Source organism: Lissotriton vulgaris, chromosome 1_1 (genome assembly GCF_964263255.1).
Source record: "Lissotriton vulgaris chromosome 1_1, aLisVul1.2, whole genome shotgun sequence".
NCBI classification, from domain to species: Eukaryota; Metazoa; Chordata; class Amphibia; order Caudata; family Salamandridae; genus Lissotriton; species Lissotriton vulgaris.
The window spans coordinates 406,448,747-406,470,028 of NC_141685.1; the positions used below are offsets into that span (position 1 = coordinate 406,448,747).

At 44.9% G+C, this 21,282-nt stretch overlaps 1 protein-coding gene across 1 annotated transcript in view; it reads left to right on the top strand.

The window, feature by feature from the left end:
• CIMAP2 (ciliary microtubule associated protein 2) overlaps positions 1-9,897 on the top strand; it is a 183,698-nt gene extending 173,801 nt beyond the window's left edge. The window contains exon 10 of the mRNA XM_086936212.1: positions 9,307-9,897. Coding sequence (XP_086792338.1) covers positions 9,307-9,451 — 145 coding nt within the window. The 3' untranslated portion in view covers positions 9,452-9,897. The remainder of the gene's footprint in view (positions 1-9,306) is intronic.
• The last annotated feature ends 11,385 nt before the right edge of the window (positions 9,898-21,282 follow it).

Genomic DNA, 21,282 nt, shown 5'->3' on the forward strand with positions numbered 1-21,282 from the left:
GAGCCTGAGATACCCCTTCGGGGGTCGATTCGGTGGGCTATACAAATACTACTACATTTACATTTACATTTACATTACATCTCCAATGCATCCCTATGAGAGAAAAGCCTCACAGCAGTGAGAAACCAAATAGGCTGTTTGTCACTACCAAGACATGAAACATTTAAGGCACATTTCCTACTTTCTACCTGCACCCTGCCTCATAGGGCTAGCTAGTGCCTAACTCAGGGGAGACAGATATGTAATAAAAAGAGAGTTGCAGACATGGCAGCCACTTAATGTGCTATGTCACAGCAGCAGTAAACTGTGCGTGCAGGCCGTGCAGTAGCAGTGTCCTGAGACAGGTTTGAAAGAATACTTTGGCGGGTGGCGCAAGCAGCCTGCAAGTCCAGTAGTAGCATTTAATTTACTGGCCCTGGGTATATGAGATACCACTGTACGAGGGACTGATAAGTCAATGAAATATGCCAAATTGGGGTAAACCAATCTTACCAAGTTTACAATAGAGAGCACATGCCCTTTAGCACTGATCAGCAGTGATAAAGTGCCCAGAGTCATAAAACCACCGACAACAGGTCAGAAAAAATACAGGAGGAAGGCAAAAAGTTCTGAAATGACCTGCAAAAAGGGCTAAGGCCCACAGCATACAGAACAGTTCCTGCAGGAGTAGTGAACTGTCACTGGAGGGAGTTCCAGTGTAGTCTGTTGTTTCGGTGCTCTTTGTTATATGTTACTGTGGATCTGTCTGTCTCTGATACTTTGGTTTCTTTTGAATGAAAACTGTGGTTTAGTGAAGGACAACTGGTTGGATGTGAGGATACACCAGTGTTTGTTCACAATCTTTTTGACTATATTGGAAAAAGAGTGGTTGGTCCTGACAAAGATCAGGGCTTCCTTGTCCTGTTTGGTGTTAGTTTCTAGCAGGGCATCTCTAGGGATGTTACACGCCTGTTTCTGTGCTCTTTCAATGATCTTCTCTGGGTATTCTTTGCTCTTGAGTTTTTGGGTGAGGTTCCTGCCTTCCTTCTTGAAGTCTCGCACATCAGAACAATTCCTCCTGATATGTAGAAACTGCCCCACAGGCAGGTTTTCTCTGAGTGCCCGTGGAGTGAACATCGTTGAAGTGCAGGAGGCGATTCCGGTATGTGGGCTTTGTGTACAGAGAGGTGGTAATTCTGCCACTCTTGGCTGTGATGGTGATGTCAAGAAAGGACATGATATATCTGTCTGCCGACATTTAATTTAGAGTCAATGTCTGTGTGTTTGTTGTAGCGTTGAAACATGTTTTACAGCAGTTACATTGATTAAATTGTATTCTTGCTGGATGATCAGATAATGAGTAGTTGCTTTGTTCAATGCTGGCCCCTGCATCCTGGGGGGGAATAAGTAAACTGTGGAGGGAAAGAAGCCACTGGAATGAGGGGGGTGTGGAAGGAGAAGTTGCGAATGAAATTATGAGCCTCTGTGTGAAGTGCTCAAAAATAAAGAAAAAAGTAGCTCCTAAAAAGGGAGCAGTGGATTGACATAAGCACTTGGTCTATGTTTTGGGTGCGAGCCAAACACAGGAAGAGGCATGACGCATGGAAATTAAGGATACACGAGTGACGTTGAAGCAAGCAAAGTGTAAGTCTAAGCGCAGGCTAAAGCCCACTGAATTGTAAACATGTCTATTTGAGGCAGTGCATGCGCTGTCTAGTAGAGACCTAAAAATTATTTCTATTGAGTTAAATTGGAGACCAACTGGATTCAGTGGTCAACTAAGCATTCATAGACTGAAACCATGCCTTTCCTTACATAGGAAAGATTCTATTGGGCCATCTGCAGCTTATGATTTGCATAGGCAATCAAAAGGTCGGAAGTATTTCCAGCCTATGGGTTCTTCTAAGAAGGTTTGTTCTTCTGCACAGCCCACAAATTGGAAAAAAGGCATTCCTGACTATCTAAAAAAGAGCAATTTAGAGGTACCAGTGGGTTCATGTATCTGTGACTTTCTTCACACCTGGGATGATGATGTGTTAGGACTTTGGGTGTTGAATATCATGCAGCAAGCTTTCCAACCCAATTCACATCTAGGCCTCCTGCTCAGGTATTCATCCCTACACCTATCCCAAAGAATATGTCCAGGGCAAGAACTCTATGGTAGGAAACAGATGATTTGTTGTTTATAAAAAGGCTATTGTATCAGAGTCAAAGAAGCAGAGGAAAAAGGTTACTTATTCAGTTATGTTTCTGGTGGAGAATGCGTCAGGAGGTTATCGTCTTGGTGTTGACATGAAACAAGTAAATAAATGAGTGCCAACCATCCCTTTCAAGATGGATTGTTTACAAATGAATCCCTTTAGTCCAACCTAAAGAATTCACTGTCAGACTCGAGCTACAGGATGCCAACCTACACATAGAAATCTGCAAAGAACACCAGAAATATCTTCGGTTTGCAGTCTAGGATCTGCATTTTCAATGTTGTGTTCCTTCCCTTGGGCTGATGTTGTCTTCAGAGTATCTACAGCAAGGGGATTGCATTTCAGCCATAACTAGATGACTGGTTGGGACATGCTTCTTCAAAAGCAGTGACTGAAGGTCATCTTCTTTAATTACACTGCTGCAGAATCACAGATTTCTAATAAATTGGGAAAAGAAATCTCTCCTTCCAGACCACAACCTCAATTTTGTTGGGGCACGATTCCAGACCAGAAAGATTATTGTTTGCCTTAGCCTTCTGCAGACCAGAATTCTGAAGATACGGTCTCATATTCAGACCATTCAGACCATACAGGCTCAAGAAAGTCCAAAGCCTAAGGCATAGCTACAAGTATAAGACGTAGTGACAACTGTGGCGGTGGTGGTTCCTTGGGCAAGGGTTCCAAACAAAATCCAAGAATCATCAGTGGGTATCAGAACAGACAATCAGACAGCCACGAGTTACATAAACAGACAAGGGGGCACCCACTCTCGCTCCCTACCAGCTATAGGAGTTGTCATGTTTCATTGGTCCCAACAGAAACCTTGATAGCGTTTCTCATTAAGCCGGTGGAGAATATTTTGGCTACAGACTCGGCCACATATTCCATTCATCACAAGACTTCTGTCTCCAGCCAATTAATTTCAACAAGATTTGTGTGGGATTAGTTTTTCCAGAAGTAGATCTGTTTGCAGCCAGGTGGAAATCTCTTTGCCCAAAGTTTAAGCATAGAGGGTCTGGGTTGTGGATACCATGACTTGCTCTTTGCTGAGTAAACTGTTCAATGCAGTTCCTACTTTTCCTCTCATTGCAAAAGCCCTGATGAGGATAAAGAACCTAAGTCCAAGGGATTTCAATTTTGGAAATTTGTGGAACAGCAGCCTGGGTTCTTCCTTATACTTTTGTAAACCATAACAAAATATGTGGTACTGAAGGTTGTGGGGATTTGGAACAAAAGTACGTTCTGCAATAGTGAAACTTGAACTGTTCGCTATGCTGTAACCAAATACATGTATTTCTTGGTAGTTATTTTGGTTTCCTTCTGTTGTTGTAACCCTAAATAATAAACTTGGGCGTGCCTCAAAAGTAGGGAATGGAGCGAGGAAATAGACTATGAGCGAATGTTTCGATTACTTACTGGTAGTTTTATCACTCTGAGGCGTTCTTCCTCTTGTGGTGCCATTATGGGTCATGCTTGAGGGCTTCATAGGACAAGACTCGAGAGAGGGAGGATGAGCCCTATATTTAGTGGGTCTTTCTCATTTGTCTTTTTAGTAGGCAAATTATATGAAAAGTAGTCTTTTAGAGGAGACAGCTGCACAAAAGTAAAGACTGGAGCGATGAAGAAAGACTCATACCCATGAAAATACTGGTAGGTACTTGAAACATTCAGGGGCATATTTATAAAAGAAGAGAAAATGCCTCAGGGGACTGTTTTTCTTCAGGAAGGTGTCGCATCCTGCACAAAAACAATCCTGCTTACAACGGAGGCACCATTGCGCAATGGTGCAATGGTGCAAAGGTGTCTGCCTTCGCGCTAGGCAGTAGATTGTGCCCCAGTGCAGGAAAAGGAGAGGAACGCACCGTATGATGTTAAATACAGCGCATTCCCACCCATTTTCCTGTCACACAATGCAGCAAGGTGGCTTCCTGGGCTGTGTGACTTTTTGATACATAGGCTCCTCAAAGATCATCTCACTCACCCCCAAATCAGGTTGAGAAGATCTGAATAAGGGTGCTTTTAACAAATGAAATGGGAGGAACACTGCAATGCTTTACACTTTACACACTTTGGAAATCAAGTATAGGAACACAGTAAGCCTATAGCACAGTAAGTCACTTAAACAGATATATTTAAGATAGCCACTCCCTTACTTTATTCACGTGCATGACTGATTGCTGATGTAAGACATGCCGATGCCGCTCGTTTGATTAGGCAACTGGTATCTTTGCCCATAAGTACGCCTCTGCTGCCCCTAAGGCTTGACTTGGGACTGAGACCATTAAAAGAGGAATTGGGCCTTAAGCCTTTAACTTTTTGGAGGCGACTCTGGATAACCCCAGAACTCGCCACTTATAGGCAAGAACTGGTGGAGCTCTTAAACCTCCCGAATGCATGGAAACTTCCCTGGCTAAAATATATAAGGCAGGAATTCGAGAGGCTAGGTTGCCCCTTATTATGGATTAACCCTGAACAAGCTTGTAGAAGTATTTCTCGTAAAGAGCTGGTTAATTTGTATTATGATCATGATCTATCTGTCTGCTTATCGAATGCCTAAACGGGGTCACTGTCGAGCACATTCTTAGCAAGGAAAGACTATTACAAAATGGAGACCGTTCTTGATGATATTAGTCCTACTGGTCTTAGCAAGCTATATCTCCAATGGAGACACGACTCTCTGCCAATCAGAGCCCTTACTAGTCGTTGGTCCCCACCTACTTCTAAAAATTGTCCCGCCTGCACTACGGAGCTAGAAAATGATCTGCATGTATTGTTCTTCTGCCCGGCATATTGGACACCCAGGAAGAACTGGATTGTTCCAATTTGCAAAAACTTGGGGATCAGGCAGTGTTTTCACTCCTACCGAATATTAAAAACGGATTTATCTCCAGTAATTGTTTTTGCTGTAACCAAATTTTTAGCTAATATGTGGAACATTAGAAGGAAATTTATTGTAAAATGAGATCTTGTGTATCTTTGTATAGCCTCAGGGTGCCGGAAGGGTATTAGCGAGGGCATGGAATTTGACCTGATTTTTCTCTTAATGTTTTCAACAATGCGTTTCTATTTTAGTATGATGAAATAGTTGTATTGGCACGATGTATTTCTGTTTTTTTTTAGTGTTAAAATGTAATGTTTCAGTGGAAATTTTATTGTTAATGCATTGTGACCTCTTTTATGACATTTATGTCGAAATAAGGATGATAAAGAAAGAAAGATTAGCTGAAATAGCTTTGCTTTCCCCCCGTACTTGCAGCTCTGTGTCAGTAGGGAGAACCTGACACTTCTCTGCAAGCAGTGTTAGCCTAAGAATTTTGGGGGCTCCGGGCAAGGCATACTTTAGGGGCCCCAGTTGAGAATGACTGTGTATTTTATTACTAATTTTCTGCTAATTCAAGCACGACAACACCAAACAATATTAAATAATACTTTAAAGGTTGAGTTGGATAAATAGACAGCTGTGAAATAGACAGACGTTTCAATTCCTCACTGGCCCCTTAAAAGGTGGGGGGACGGGGCAATTGCCCACTTTGCTCATGCCTTTAACAGTCTTTGTCTGTAAGGGACGAAGAGACTGGGGTTATAAAGATGCCTTGGAACACAATACAGCTGAAGGGCTTCTGGCAGGGGTGTAGGTAGCAATCTGGCAGCAGGTTCAGTGGCACCGGAGCCGTTAGGGCCCATTGAACCTTGTTAATTATGGTAGTTTGCAGCTCCAAAAAGAGTCAAAGGTACGTTTTATCCTTGCTTGAACCAGGGCACATGATATCCTTACTATTCTGCTGGCTTCTGGAACCTAGTAGTTCCTTTGGGTGTAAGTACAATTCACTCCTTACAAAGGCAGGGCCTCTTTTATGAAAAGTGTTGCATCAGTGCCGTAAAACAGTGATGCAACACTTTTCAGTGCGCCCTCCATGCTGTATTTACTGTACGGCGCTCCATGTCGCAAGGATTGACAGATACATCAGGAATCTTGACGTATGGGTTAGCCAAACATAACTGACATTGCCATTGACATTGGCAACAAATCCACCCCACTTAAGAGCGTTGACCCACTCTAACATTCTAAGTATAATATTCCAAAGGCTTTTCCAACATGCGATGGACACTCAAGCTGAGCAATGACTGAAGGAGGCTGATCGAAAGCCTTGCAATCAATCAATCAACCAATCAATCAATCAATCTATCTATCTATCTATCTATCTATCTATCTATCTATCTATCTATCTATCTATCTATCTATCTATCTATCTAACTATCTATCTATCATTAATTTAAGTAATATTATTTTTTGTGATTACATAAGTAACGCAGACAGCTAAAGCTTTCCGGCCAGCACTGAAATATTTACGTTTTAAGTTTGTTTTTCACAACAAGGGGAGAGATTGCACAGCATAAACACCCTTGCAGAATTGTGTCACAAAAAAGATACATTTATTATGAAAGACTGGGACAGCAAGAACAAGGCTAAAAGAGAGTGCGGCGTGTGTAGTAAGGATGGAGATGGAATGGCCTGACAGGATATGCCTGTCAGTCAAATTCTGTTTCCTTTTAACAATAACACATGCATCCATAAACGACTGCTGAAGAAAATAAAATAAAAGAGGCACCAGCTTTGGATAACATATCATCTGTGTCACAATACATTTTGTGAGAGTGTGGGAGATAAAAGGAGGTACCATGGGGATACTGTTTTGTTGAGATAACTTAAGCCCACAATTTAACAGTAGCAACTCCATATCTAATTTCCATATTAAGGTGTCCACGTTTACATACTTTTAATATATGAATTTCATGGTAGGGGTGTAAGGGTTCCCTTTCAAATTTCCACAAGCTAAAGAAGACTCCGAGTTTGTGTCATCTGACAAGGTGTTGTAGAAGATTGTTAAATACTCCCACACATTTAAAATTCCAAGAGAATATCACCAACAGTTTGCCTTTTGTCACATATTCCCCTGCAGAAGTAACATTTGTTGTAATTAAAGGGCAGTGAAATGCTCTTCTTGTACTAACTACCACTATCCCCAGGCCTACAGTAGATTGGAACATTATTAATAAGATGCTTCTGCCATTCTATTCATGCTACTTTGTGTATTGACCAACATTTCCTGAACTGAATGTTATCTAATAATTGGTATAACAAAATGATATGCTTCAATGAATGGATCAATTGATGAGAAGCATTTGTTGAGTTTCTTCTTTTTGTAGTTATTGTTTAATTTTTGTACAATCTTCCTCATCCCTTTCCCTAAATCATTGGGTTAGCCAGGATCCACCACCATAATAGACACCTTTTTAAATTTCATAAAATTGAAGGCCAGTCAGTACCTATTTCCTCCCCAAATGTTCCTCCCACTCCTGTATACAGCAAGTAATCAGCACCAGAAGTGTTTGTGAAAATGTGTAGACCCTTAATCCAAGGAATACGCAGGTGCAAATGTTAGGCCAGAGGTGAGTTTTATCAAAGGCACCTCATCTACAACGACATCCAATTGACCCTTGACGCTTTCTCGTAAGTCCCATCATTCTAAAAGGAGTCCCAAAGCAAGAAAGTTCCAAGATACTCGCATGACACCAAATGGGGACAGAAAGCGAGGATTTAAAGACATGTAGATGGCCCCAGAGTAATGAAGATCACCGATTAGTAATCAGACCATTACCAGCCGAGGCCACTTCCATCTCGTCTTTATTACATCCTGAGGATTTACTAAATTACAACCCTAAGACCGAAGCCCTGGCAACGAAAACACCATGTGGGATGCAAATAAGTATCAAATGTTCATTAGTTTCACATAAACAAAGCAAACATGAGAAGCCAAATATACCTCGTTCTCCCACATGAAACCTGCAGTAGAGGATGAAAGAGGACCACATCAGCCATATTTCTGCCCACAGGCACAGAAATGGACACTTCCCTTTCTCAGCTCCCCCCGGAAGAATAAGTGGAGAAAAATGACCCCTGACAATGCACACTCTGAAAGTTGCTGATGCATCCATGAGGAAGGCGAGATGCAGCCCCCTCTTCCTTGGGCTTCCTTCACCAGTAAAGGAGATACCTGGTGAGAAATACATGAAAAACCAGAAGTGGGAGGAACTTTGAGCCCTATTGTAGTACCCTCTTCAGAGGCTTGAGGCGAGCAATTGAGCACTGAGATGCTGGGTTTCAACTTTATCAAAGTTAAAAAGTACCATGGATTTCCTTGGTAGTAAGCAATGGGACGGGGATGTGTTGCCAGGGAGTAATGTCAATTCTGACTGAATAAAAATCTTAGGTTTATTATAATTAACTTTAAGCTCAAAATACATCCTCACTCTGACGAAGGCTGATCATTTAAGTGATAATTCATTAAATAAACCATGTTCAGTTTTTTGTACACTTTAGTCTGTCAATCCTGAGTGGGTCTCCGGCACACCATGTCACTGGATCCAAGCTAATTATGGCTGATGAGCCCTAGCAAGGGTGAAAATGGTCCTGGGTTGCTTGTGTTTTGGTTCAGGTAGGACCTGGCTTGGCAGTTTGGACTGGATTGTTCCTATTGGAGTAGAGACAAGACTGATTTGCATATGGCTGAGACCAAACACAGGTGGTGTGGTGTACAAAATAAGGATAGGCTGTGAGTAATTACCAGTGGCTCAGATTGATTCAAGCATTCCATTAATCACTTTTATCTATACTTTAGTCTGTTTCTGTGTCAATCATACTTTATTTCCACTCGCTACGACGTACAGCATGAGGGAATAGGTCAGCCCACTTCAGCCATTGACTAATTCCATTGTGAGTGAGACATTCTGTTCTTTCATAGGAAGCTCATCCCCACACAATGACATTTTCTTAAGTGACAGGGATGTCTATAGCAATTTGTACTTTTTAAAGAAAAATAAGTTTGATTTTAGCCAATGTTTTCTTTTTATTACATTGTCAAGTGCCCAGTGGCAGCCTCAGCAATAAAGTTGTATGAAAACCTTGACAAAACAAAACAAGCATTGAAAAATCCCAGGAAGTTGCTTTTAAATGAAGAAAAACATTATTTGCAATTTGTACTTAATATTTCAACTATGTTTATTTGATTCTTTTTTTACAATTTGTACTTCTTAAACTAATTCGTAGTTTTTTTCTCCTTTAAAGAGAGCGAACCAAAGCAATTAACATTTCAAGAAGAAAGACGGGGTCTCCAGATGCAATTACTGCGTCGCATTTACCACCACCGTGTATTCAGCCCTCTCCTATAGCACTCTCAACCAGCCCTTCAATAGAACTTCTGTCGAACTAAGGCCACTATTATATAATGTTCAAGGTCAAATGTAGAACAATTCTCAGATAGTTTATGTTGAATTCTCATTTCCTCCATTTTCTGGACACATTTTTATGGTCGTAAGGACTGTTGATCATGTTTGAAGACAGAGGAATGTTAATCACCGTCTAAAAGCCTGGACACACAACTTGAACATTCTCTGGTTCCTTCAGAATGTAAGTCATAGAAACGTAGGGAACGTGCATGAACACAAACGCTGTTTCCAATAAAATGGCTGGATTAAACACCAAGATGTCTGACAATTTTTGGTTGGCTTTGACTATGGGGGAGGAACAGCTGTACTTGCAAAACACAGTGGGCCAGATGTAGGTCGGTCGGTAACGGCCGAAAATCGGTATTTTCGGCCGTTACCGATCGGTAAATAGGTGATAGGTATGTAGGGGGCATTATTTTACCGAATCGGTAAAATTACCAATTCGGTAATTTTACCGATTCAGTAAAATAAAAAATCGGTAAATTTAACGAATGTGAGCCACCCAGATGTAGGTGGGACTCTTCTGAGTCCCAGAGGCCTTACCGGATCGGTATTTTACCATCAAATCCAATTTGATGGTAAAATACCGATTCCGGTGTGCATGCACATGTGTGCATGCACACCTATGCCATGTGACAGGCAGACCTTCTCTTAGGGCATGTATGCCTGCCACATGGCACCTGAGCCTGTTTTGGGGGTGCCAGGGGGTGTCAAAGTGACACCCCCTGCACCCTTGTGAAAATCGGTATTTACCGATTCGGTAAATACCGAATCGGTAATGCCTATTCATTCCTATGGGCTTCAAAGCCCATAGGAAGAAATGGGCATTACCGATTCGGTATTTACCGAATCGGTAAATACCGAAATCACCCGATTCGGTATTCCAGCACATCTGGAATACCTACATGTCCACCCCATAGATTTACTGATTTTTAATTACAGAATAGGTAAAATTCGGTAATTAAAAATCGGTAAATCTATTTCACCTACATCTGGCCCAGTGTGTATTAATTAAAGACACAGTAGTGTCTAAAAATAGTCATAGCAAATAACGAAAAGCAACCATGGTATTGATTTAAAACAAGCATGTGGCATTCATCTAAGGAACTCGCGTATATATGTACCTGCACAATCTAGTCCCTAGATCACCACACGTTAAGGAAACAATCCAACATAATTGTTTTTTGGGTACTGTCTTTTAAATCGGTAACTGGAAATATAACTCCTGTGGGGATATATAAGAAATGTGCCTTGTTTTCAAATGCTTATGTCTTTTTTTTAAGAATAAATAAATGGAATCTCTGTTTTTTAAAATATCTATTTTTTGTTTCGTATGGTTTTTGAGATGTTGACACCTCTGTTGTTGGTGTAACCTCACCCACTGGGAGGGTTAGACGACAGCACACAAGAAAGATGCCTAATTGGTGAGCTCACCTGGTCCAGAGTGAAAACCTGTGGACATCGACCACTAATAGCCCACCTGACTGAAAAATCATGGCAGAGTGAGTGTGGTGTGGCTCCAGTCTGATAAGCGTGGCTCAAATCCACCCGAGTGACTTACCGCACTCACCTATAATTACCAAGTAAGAAGTCAGCCGGACAGTGGAGAAGAATAAACAAAAGTATTTTATTAGGCCACAAACTCCCATATGAGAGGGCCCTGTCCGACCTCACCCCTAAGAGTGCGCAGAGAGGACTGACTCATCTAATCACAGCAATACATTATAACATGGTACAGCAAAGTAAAACACGCCCATACTGGAAAAGTACTGGACCCCGGAGAGGGTGAACAATGGCCTCACACAAGAGCCATCTGCACCTGCAATAGCAACATTTGGTTATCTCTGCCCAAGGCCGCGGAGCCGGGCCTCAGCATCTCCAGCACATGAGAACATTACTGATTAGGTTTTCGTTATTAGTTTCGGTCACCGTTAGCTAAGAAACGAAAACTGCTGCGTTCAGGGTTTTTCCTATTCCTCCGGGAGGGGGGAATGAGCAAGTGCGACTCGCACGCAGAGAGAAGCACCCAAAATGGTGGCACACAAGCTAAGCTAAGAAAACTGAATAACATCACACGCATCAATGAATAATAAGATGGAGAATACAAACGTAAATGCATAAATGAATACATCATTAGTTAGGCACATTATGCTAACTCATAAATGTAAATGTAAGTGGGCGGGGCATCGGAAAATGAAACCTATCAGACCCTCCTTTTAGCATTTTGTGGCTAACATAGGCGTAGCCTTTATTAGCTAAAAGATAAGGTCTTTACACATCATGCTAGTGACGGGGGAAACATGTCAATCAAAAACATCATCATCAACAAGCATCAACCAGTGAACATCATGGAGCTCCATGTAATTAGAAACAGGATACTGGCGGGTCTGTCTTTTAGGAGATCGCAAATTACTGGCACACATGGAGCAACAAGGGGGAAGGCAATAAACACATAGGCAACAAGTCAGCAATATACCCACTACTCCTACAACACCCATCAGAATCTTCCAGCCCCAAGAGGAGAAAACACCCCACAGCCATTTCTGTAATGACCAAGTACCAGTGTCCTGATGAAGTTCAGTCACTAATCTACGAAGTTTCTGTACAGCTAAGTTAACAGTGGGGGGTGAGTCAGGAATATACACACAGCAAGACGTCCCGTTGACGCGACAGGCTCCACCCCTATCAGCAAGAATGACGTCAAGCATCATCCTATTCTGAATCGTAAATAATCTCATAGCCTGCATCTCAACAGACATATTAGCTGCAATGTCTGCCTCAGTATTCACTACTTTCTCCATCACCCTTGACAGTCTCCGAATAGCCCTACTGTTAAATATGGGACCCCAGAACGGGAGTAAACCCTTAGAAAAATCTGCCCATTGTTGCAAAGAAGTATCAGTCTGATCCACATCCTCAACTTGGAGTGCCCTCCTTTTACACTGTCCAGGCATTATAGCAAACCGACAATGAGTCTTATGATAGTCTGAGGGTGCTACATAGACAGAAAGAAACAGGTAAGCCTGATAGCAGACCCCGCCCCAACCCTCAGGCAACCACAGGTATCCATTATCTCCACAAACAAAGTAGATATTCGGGGGAGTGACCAAAGAAGGACTAAGGAGCAAGCGAATCGAAGCAGTCACATTGCAAGAACTGTTCCCAAACTTTATAGGGCCCCTCCCCAGGATACAGAAGAATGGTGAGGGCCCAAAAACTGCCAGGGGCACCAAAGAATGACTACTACCATTTATCGCAGGAGGGTGTCTATAAGCCAGAGAAGAGTTCAACTGTAGAAAACTTTGCCTAACTTTGTCAGTGTCGTTAGGAGTCACAAATCATCCCACGTTCTTCGAGCATGTTTCCAGAAATTTCTGATCGAAATGTCCGTCAGTAAACAACTATCCAAGAGAAGGGGTGGGCATAGGGTGTACTCGCATTGTCAAGGTAGATCCTTTACTAGGTAATCGGGGATCTAGAAAATCAGGTTGTTAAAAGAATTTCACCATGCCAATTAAAGTGTACCACCCCACACAACTATTCACAGGAGTTAAAGGGAGTGCCAGCAATCTATCCTTTTTATAGGCAGCAGAAGGTAGCAACCCACAAACCCAACAATCTGTCACATTATAAACGGCATGGGCATGATGTAGAGTCTTGATAAAAACATTATCACTGTAACCTTTTCGCAAACATTTTTGACCATAAACAACAGTAACCATATTGTGCTCGGGAAGGGCAGAAGGGGTATGGATAAACATATGAACAGGATAGGCTTTATCTAAGAAAAACAGTGTTAGACCTGGCACCTTGGCGTGAGCTTCCCTTCCACTTTTTGCTGGTGTGCCTCCGATGTTTTGCTGGTTTTCCGATACTCAGGGCACTGCGCCACGGCTGACCCGTGCCGCAGTGCAAGTGCTCCCTACTGTAAATTGTACATGTGATTGATGTCCATGATTGGTGCATTGGATTTACTGTTAGTCCCTAGTAAAGCGCACTAGGAGTGCCAGGGCTTGTGGATGCCAATACTGCTAGTGGGCCTGCAGCGCTGGTTGCGCCACCCACAGAAGCAGCCTTAAGATGTGTCTAGGGTCTGCCATTGTAGAACCTGCGTGCAGTCTCGTACTGTCATGCCGGCTGGGCAAGTGCACCCACTTGCCCGCCCCTGAACCTTCCCTTGACTTCATATTAGTCACCCCTATGGTAGGCCTGAGGGCAGGGTGCATTGTAAGTGTAAGGTAGGACAAGCCCTGATGTGTGTGGCATGTCCTAGTAGTGAATTACAACTAAACTCGTATTTCACTATTGAAGGCTACCTGCTTCCGTTAGGCCAGAATGGGCTGCTGGAATTGTTACACTCTATAATCCCAGCAGGCTCAGGGAGCATGGTAGAGAGTCGTGTTTAGTATGCCTGACCTCAGAATAATAAAATATTTATTTTAGTAAAGTTTATTTTAATATCCTGTGTTTGCAAATGCTACTTTTAGAAAGTTAGCATTTGCTTGCCTAACCATTTCAGCCCGCCTCTGCTGGTATGTGTATCGGACTGTCTGGGATGTGTGAGTGACAGGGCTGGGGGATGACAGGTGGTGAATGCGTAGATTGCACCTTAGTGGGAGGTAGGAGTGGCTCTTGACTCTGAATCTTGCTGTGCTCTGCCACCACAATGCTGGCTCCACCCTCCTGGGGAGCGACTGATGACTCAGCCGACACCTGGCCCAGGAAGGGCGAAGCCCCATCAACAAGGTACTCTGGCTGCCCCTGTCCGCACAATGCTGGCTCCACCTCCTGTGGGGCGTCTGATGCGCCTGCCCCTCACACTGAAAGCAGAAGCCGGATTACACCCACCAGAGTACTCAAGGACTGAAAGTGGCTATGCAAAGGCCCCCCTGGCCTGCGAGAACAAAAGAAATGCAGTATAAAAGACGGAGCCTTGCTCCTTGTAAATTAGATCCTGTTTGGGCTACAGAAGGAACTCTACCCGACGAGAAGGACCGGGAAGGACAAGGAAGAGTGCTGTCTCTTGCCTGTGTCTGGTGCCTTGCTGCAGAAGGAGAGGAAAAGAAAAGACTACAAGAAGACTTTTGCTTTATGAAACTTTGTGCCAAACTCTGCTGAAAGATCTCCAAGGGCTTGCTGCTGAACTTGCCCCCTGACCAGCGCCCCAGGACCAGTGGGCGCTACATCCTGAAGAACGCGACTGTGTGTGCTGCTTATCGCTGCAGTACTGACAGAGGGGTTTGGGAGCGCTGGGCAAGCCTGCCACGCTCCCCGTAATCCAAGGCATTGACATCCCCCGGAGCACCGTGACCGGGGCCCAAAGCAACAGCGAGAGCAACGTGAGGTCCAGCCGCCGCTGGCCCGAACACCGTGACCGCACCTGCACCGGGAGCCCGAGAGCAAAGTGAAGGAGGACCCGTCCGGTCCAAGCTCCCGAATTGACTGCGCTTCTAGCCGTCAATCCACCTGCGAAGACGGACAGCCGCCCTGTGATAACCCCCCTCTGGCCGGTATCCTGCCCGACAGCTCAGCTGTGAGCGCACAGCTGCAACCGGCACTTTGGCTGGGTACGTCCTGCACTTGGGGACCGTACTGCCACTTGCCGCCACCACACAGCCACCGCCTCCAGGGTCGGAGCGAACGACGAAGGAAGGACCCTGCCGCCACTGAACACCGCCGCCCCGGATGACCTGTGACCTGCCCGGCTGAGAGCCGCAGTGAACAGCGACCCCGGAAAAGCAACGCGATGTGGGACAGCTCCCCTGGAAGCCGCCCGCTCCACAAGAATTTGAAAGGTACTGTGTTGTGTCCTCCCGGTGCGAGCGTCCTGCAACTCGAGCTCGCACCGCGCTATCTGCTCCCAACACGAGCCGCCTCTGGAACCGAGGCTCGCACAGCTCCTGGTCCTCGAGGCCCGATCTCCCCTCGGAAGCGAGCGGAGACAGCGGAAAGCGCATTGAGGCGTTACGAGACACTGAACCTTGTCGAACCTGGGCAGAAGGCCCAAAAGATTGCTTATTGCTAGAAAGAACTGTGGCAACCTGAACTTGAGTAAACTGGAACCGCTATTGAAAGTTTGATAACTGTATTTACAAGCCTGCTTGAAATTTATATAAAGATATATATTTTTACAAATACAGTTTGGTGTCATTGTGTGGTGGGTTGGTTGTGATGGTGTGATATTGCAAATGTTTAACCCTATGTGCCCCAAAGATTAGCCTAAGACTGCTTAAGCCACACTACCTAGAGGGTAAGCAGAGGTTGTCTGGAAGGTAACCCTCAGCCCTGACGAGGAAGAGAGAGTCCCTGCTTGTCGCTAGTGCTACACTGCGCCAACTAGAGCCTCCCCCTTCCTACAAACAGTATTCCAAGAATTATTAGAAATACAATGATGAATATCCCAATGGCCACAATTTTTCCTTTTCGGGGCAATCCGAGCCATGGAGAGTCAGGTTCTGGTCTACGAGGAGCTGCAAAAGGCTGCTCCTCCTCAGGAATAGGACGGCCAAAGGGGTACATGTTCCCTAGCTAAAAGTCCAAAACTAAACTAAAAAGTAATCAAACAGTCACAGTCACACCGAAGCCGGCCAGGGGGGTTCTTCACCCTCAGAAGGGATCTTCTCCCTGTTTCTGTTAAAGCCTCACAGGCAGGCTTCTATTGTTCGTTCCCTAATCCCACGACGGAGCCGCACAGCTTTTGCAACTCAGGAGCACTTAATCCGGGCCCAGGCACAATCCTAGTGTCCCATCTGACAATGTCTCGACAGTGCACCAGGGCTCTTAACAGCAGTCCGTCCCTAACACTTAACTATTCTTCAGCACAGTTCTCTTCTAAGTCCCTATCTCAGCCCTTCTTCCAGTTCAGTTCTCCTTCCTTCCCTTCTTGGGCCGCAGATTATAACGAGTGCTCCCTCGCACCTCTGGATCTATGAACAGAATGGGGGGCTCAATGGCAGGGGACTTATCCGAGGATGTTTGCTCACTGTGATCAGGAGAGGCCTCACCACTTGCAATTGGAGCTGGCCTCTCCTCCTTTTGATCCGGCTCCTCACCCCTCAACAAAGCATCCGAGAAGGGTATGTACCGAGGAACTACTCCACATTCGTCATCAGCGACTCCGTTTCTCACCCATTTGTCATATGGCAATGGCAGTGGGATGCGCTTCATGTGGGACGCATGTGTCCACGCCTTGCGGCCCTGGATCCGGAGTGCGGTGCGGGTGGTGAGGAGAACTTGCCTCGGCTCCGACCACCTTGGATCCAAGCAGGACTTCCGCTGGTACTTCTTGACGACAACCCAGTCCCCGGGTTGTATAATGTGTCCTTCCCCCTCCGGCCGTGGCTTCAGGGTGTCTGCTACCTGCTGATGAATAGAACGGAGATCTTTAGTCAAAGCATACAGGTAATCTATCAACAAAGGGTATTCTATTTCCGAGAAACATTTAGGTCTAGGGACACCCCACAAGTTGGCCGGATGGCCGAAAATGACCTCGTGGGGTGAGACACCTGTCGTGGAATTGACTGTCACTCTAGTGGAAAGCAAAGCCAGGGGGAGTGCATCCGGCCAACATAACCCTGTACTCTCTTGTATCTTGGCCATTTTCAACTTCAAAGTCCTGTTAAACCTCTCTTTCAAACCCGCAGCCTGGGGGTGTTGTGCTGCATGAAATGTCTGTGATATCTGTAGTCCTTTACATATTTGTGTCATCAATTTGGCATTATAATATGTGCTGTTGTCACTTCAGATCACCCGAGGCAATCCGTAGCGAGAGAAATATTCCTTTATCAACATCTTAGCTGTTGAGCTAGCTGTCCAATCCTTAGTTGGGAAAGCCTCCACCCACCTACTAAAGGAGCATACCACCACCAGGACGTACTTAAGGTTATTGACTCTCTCCATTTCAATATAATCCATTTGGATTACTTCAAAAGAAAAAGAAGGAGGAGCAAAATTGCCAACCGGAACAGGTGTTCCCTTTCCAGGATTATGTCTTAAACAAACCATGCACTGCTGCACTAAATGGGTTGCCATCTTGGAAATGTTCTTATTACTCCACACTGGGTCTAATAATTTACATATTCCTTTTGCACTAATATGAGCTGGCCCATGAGCCATTGTCACCACTGGGAGGACATATGCGTCCGGTAGTAACCATCGTCTTTTGTCTGACACATCCGTCCAACACTCATTCAAGTCCAACCGTCCCCCACCATCCTTCCATGTCCTCAACTCATCCTCAGTCGCTTTTTCTTGTATGTTCCGTACCATTTGTACAGTATTCATGAACATGTCAACGTCTGGTACCCACCTAGCTGGTCCTGCCACAAACATTTGTGGGAGTTTTGTCCTAGCTGTCTCCTTAGCTGTCTGATCTGCAAATGCATTGCCCCGTCCTACATCATCCACCACCGCTTTGTGTGCGCTACATTTGATCACAGCCAGTCGTCTGGGAAGCATCAATGTTGTCAACAGTCGTAATATCAACGGACCATTCTGAATCCTTTGTCCGTGTGATGTCAAAAACCCTCTCTCTGCCCACAGTCGCCCATAACTATGAGCCACGCCGAAGACGTATTGGCTGTCAGTGTAAATATTCACCACGTCCAATCCTTCACTCAATTCACATGCTCGCATCAATGCTATTATTTCTGCAGCTTGGGCTGAGTGGTACGGGACCCTAGAAGTCTCCACCATTGTTTTCAATGTTGTGACTGCGTATGCTGCAGTTGAGGTACCATCCACAAGTTTAAAACAGGAACCATCATTGTACAGCTCCCCGTCGGGATCATTTAGGGGGTTTTCCGTTAAATCTATCCTTCCCTTCGTCTCCTCCTCTGTCCGAAACAAACAATCATGGACTTCATTGTCCTTTTCATCTGAAGGGATGGGTAGCAACGTGGCTGGGTTCAAAGTGGCACATCTTTTAATCATAACATGGGGTGAGAATAATGTGAGCTCATAACCAGTAAGACGAGCACTAGTTAAATGCTGCGTCTGCGTTTTGTTCAATAAAGTGTCCACAGCATGCGGTACCATTACTGTGAGATCAGAACCCAGCACAAGCCCCGCCGATTGTCTAATTGAGACCGCAGCAGCCGCTGTAACCCTTCGACAGCTCGGCAATGCTCTCTCCACATTGTCAAGCATAGTAGAAAAATAAGTGCAAGGTCTCTGTTTCCCGCCAAAACCTTGAGTTAGGACAGACAACGCGCAACCTTCCGTCTCATGTACATAAAGCACAAAAGGCTTCTGGTAATCAGGAGTTCCCAAAACAGATGCAGAACACAAAGCAGTTTTTAGTGACTCAAAAGCTTTTTGACATGCTGGAGTCCAGGGTAGGGGTTTGCGCACCTCCATTGTCAGATGCAGAAGGGGTTTGGTTAGTAAGGCATAATTGGGTATCCACTGGCGACAATATGAGGTGATGCCCAAAAACGCGCGCACCTCTCGCTGCGTGTTAGGTACAGCCATGTTAGTTATCGCCTTGATGCGCTCCGGTGTCAACCTCCTCCCCTCCTTCGATAGGAGATGACCTAAGTAGGTAACCTCCTGTCGACAGTATTGAAATTTAGGAAGGGACACTTTGTGTCCATTTCGAGCCAAATGGTGCAACAATTTAACCGTGGCATCTCGACACCCATTTTTGGTGTCAGACGCTATTAAAAGATCATCTACATATTGCAATAAAACATTGCACTCGGGGAGTTCCAAATCGTCCAATTGAGCCTTCAAAGCCTGACTATAAATTCTGGGGCTCTCGGTATAGCCTTGAGGAATTCTACAAAATCTGAAGCTGCGGCCAGCCAATGAGAATCCGAAAAGATGACGGCTGTCAGGGTGTACCGGGATACTAAAGAAAGTATTTTTCAAATCCAAAACAGAGAAATATCTGGCGGTGGGAGGGATCATAGTCAAAATCGTTGTAATGTCAGAGACCACCATATATTGGGGTTCAACCACCTTATTAATGTGGCGTAAATCAATCACAAAACGATAAACATCAGGTGCACCATCACCTGCATCAGCAGAGGGTCTTTTAAGAATCGGGAGAATGGGGCTATTACAAATGTTAGAGGCCGTCTCCTCCACTACACCCGACCGTATCAAATCCTGTATTATTTGCAGCAAAGCCATTTCACCATCCCTAGATATTTTATACTGTGGTATTTGGGGCAATCGAGCTCCCACCTTAACCTTGATGGACACGGGGGCAATATCCACCTTTCCCACATCAGTATCACCACTGGCCCACAAAGTCTCCGGGATCCCCACAAACTCAGCTGGAAGAGGCTCGTCTTTTGAGAAGCACTGTTGCGCACGCGTGACATTAGGACCCAAAGTGACGTACACACCGTCCGGAGAACAGTAAATGGTGGAATGCAATCTCTTCAACAAATCCAAACCCAGCAAATCCTCGCCACAATTCGAAGTCAAAAGGAAAGAAGAGTCAATGGTGAAAGGACCAATCGTAAGTGTTAGAGGCTTAGAAATGGGGCTAATTACCGTAGTACCTGAGAATCCAACGGAAACATTATTCCTGCCAGACAGACCCTGGGACCTGAGAACGTGCTACAGAACTTTTCATAGCACCCGTGGCCACCAAAAATTTCTGAGGAGACCCCAACAAATCCGCAGTCACAAAGGGTCCTCGATAATCAACATCCACAGAAACTGGTCCCATGCCCTGTCCGACACTGTCCTAGTTATGGGAGAAGCCAGTCATGTCATCCATTGCGTATGCGTCGTTGTAGTACTGATTGTAGTACTGTCTATCTCTGTCATGGGCACCCTCAGTTTGCAAATGTTGTCAATCCCTCTATCCGTCAAAGCAATTTCTCCCTGGTCGCCTTTCTTCATCAAACTGTATGTAATCCCTGCGAAATTCACCACGACCTCTACCTCTGCCTGGTCCAGCATTGGACCGAAGCTCCGGACAATCTCTCCACCAGTACCCCTCCTTTTTGCAGTTCGCACACTGATTCGGCCCCAGCCTCTCTCTCTTCTCTCCCCTTCCATAGCTACTTCCACCTCGACCCGCTACCACAGGTGGGGCTCCACGTCCCGACCCTTTGACACCTGCTGCAGCAGCACCCTTGTCATCAAGTCTTTGGCTTTCTTTTCCTGCCTTTCTTTGTTCTCGTTCTCTCTATGTTCATAATACTGAGCCATACTCAGAATACCAGAGGGGGTGGACGTCGTCCACGTACTTTCCGATGCCTGCAATCTAGCCGCTATTTCTGGTAACAAGTTAGTTACAAACCTATTCATAAAAAGTCGCAAGCCCCCATCCTGAGAGAGATCCTGACCACTAAAATCCAAAAAGGCTTCCTCGAAACGAGTGAAGAAATCCAAAACCGCTTTGTCCTTCTTTTGTCTACATGCAGTCAACTTATCCCAATCCACCTTCTTTGGAGGAATAAGAGAGTGCATACATTTTATTATTCGCCCTGGTAATGATCTCAGGTTTAGGTTTGTCTCCTGGCTTCCGTTCCTTATCCCAGTCCTTAAATTCCTCCCAAGTACCTCCCAATTCCTCCACATGATCTGTACCCTTCACCTGCCTCCACACATCCACCGGAACCAGTAATCCAAAGAACAATTCTATGTCAGCTAAAGTCATGACCGTCGAGGAAGCTGCTTCCGTCAGTTCTTTGTAATAAGCAGTCGGGTTTTTTCTAGAGTAGGGCAACTGCGCCTTCAGCGCAACACTGCGCTCCGTTTCCAAGGCGTGTATATCCACTGCTCCTGGAAACGAGCCTCTACAGAGCTCTGGTCATATTATTAGTTACTGGGTCTACCACTGCAGGCACTTCAG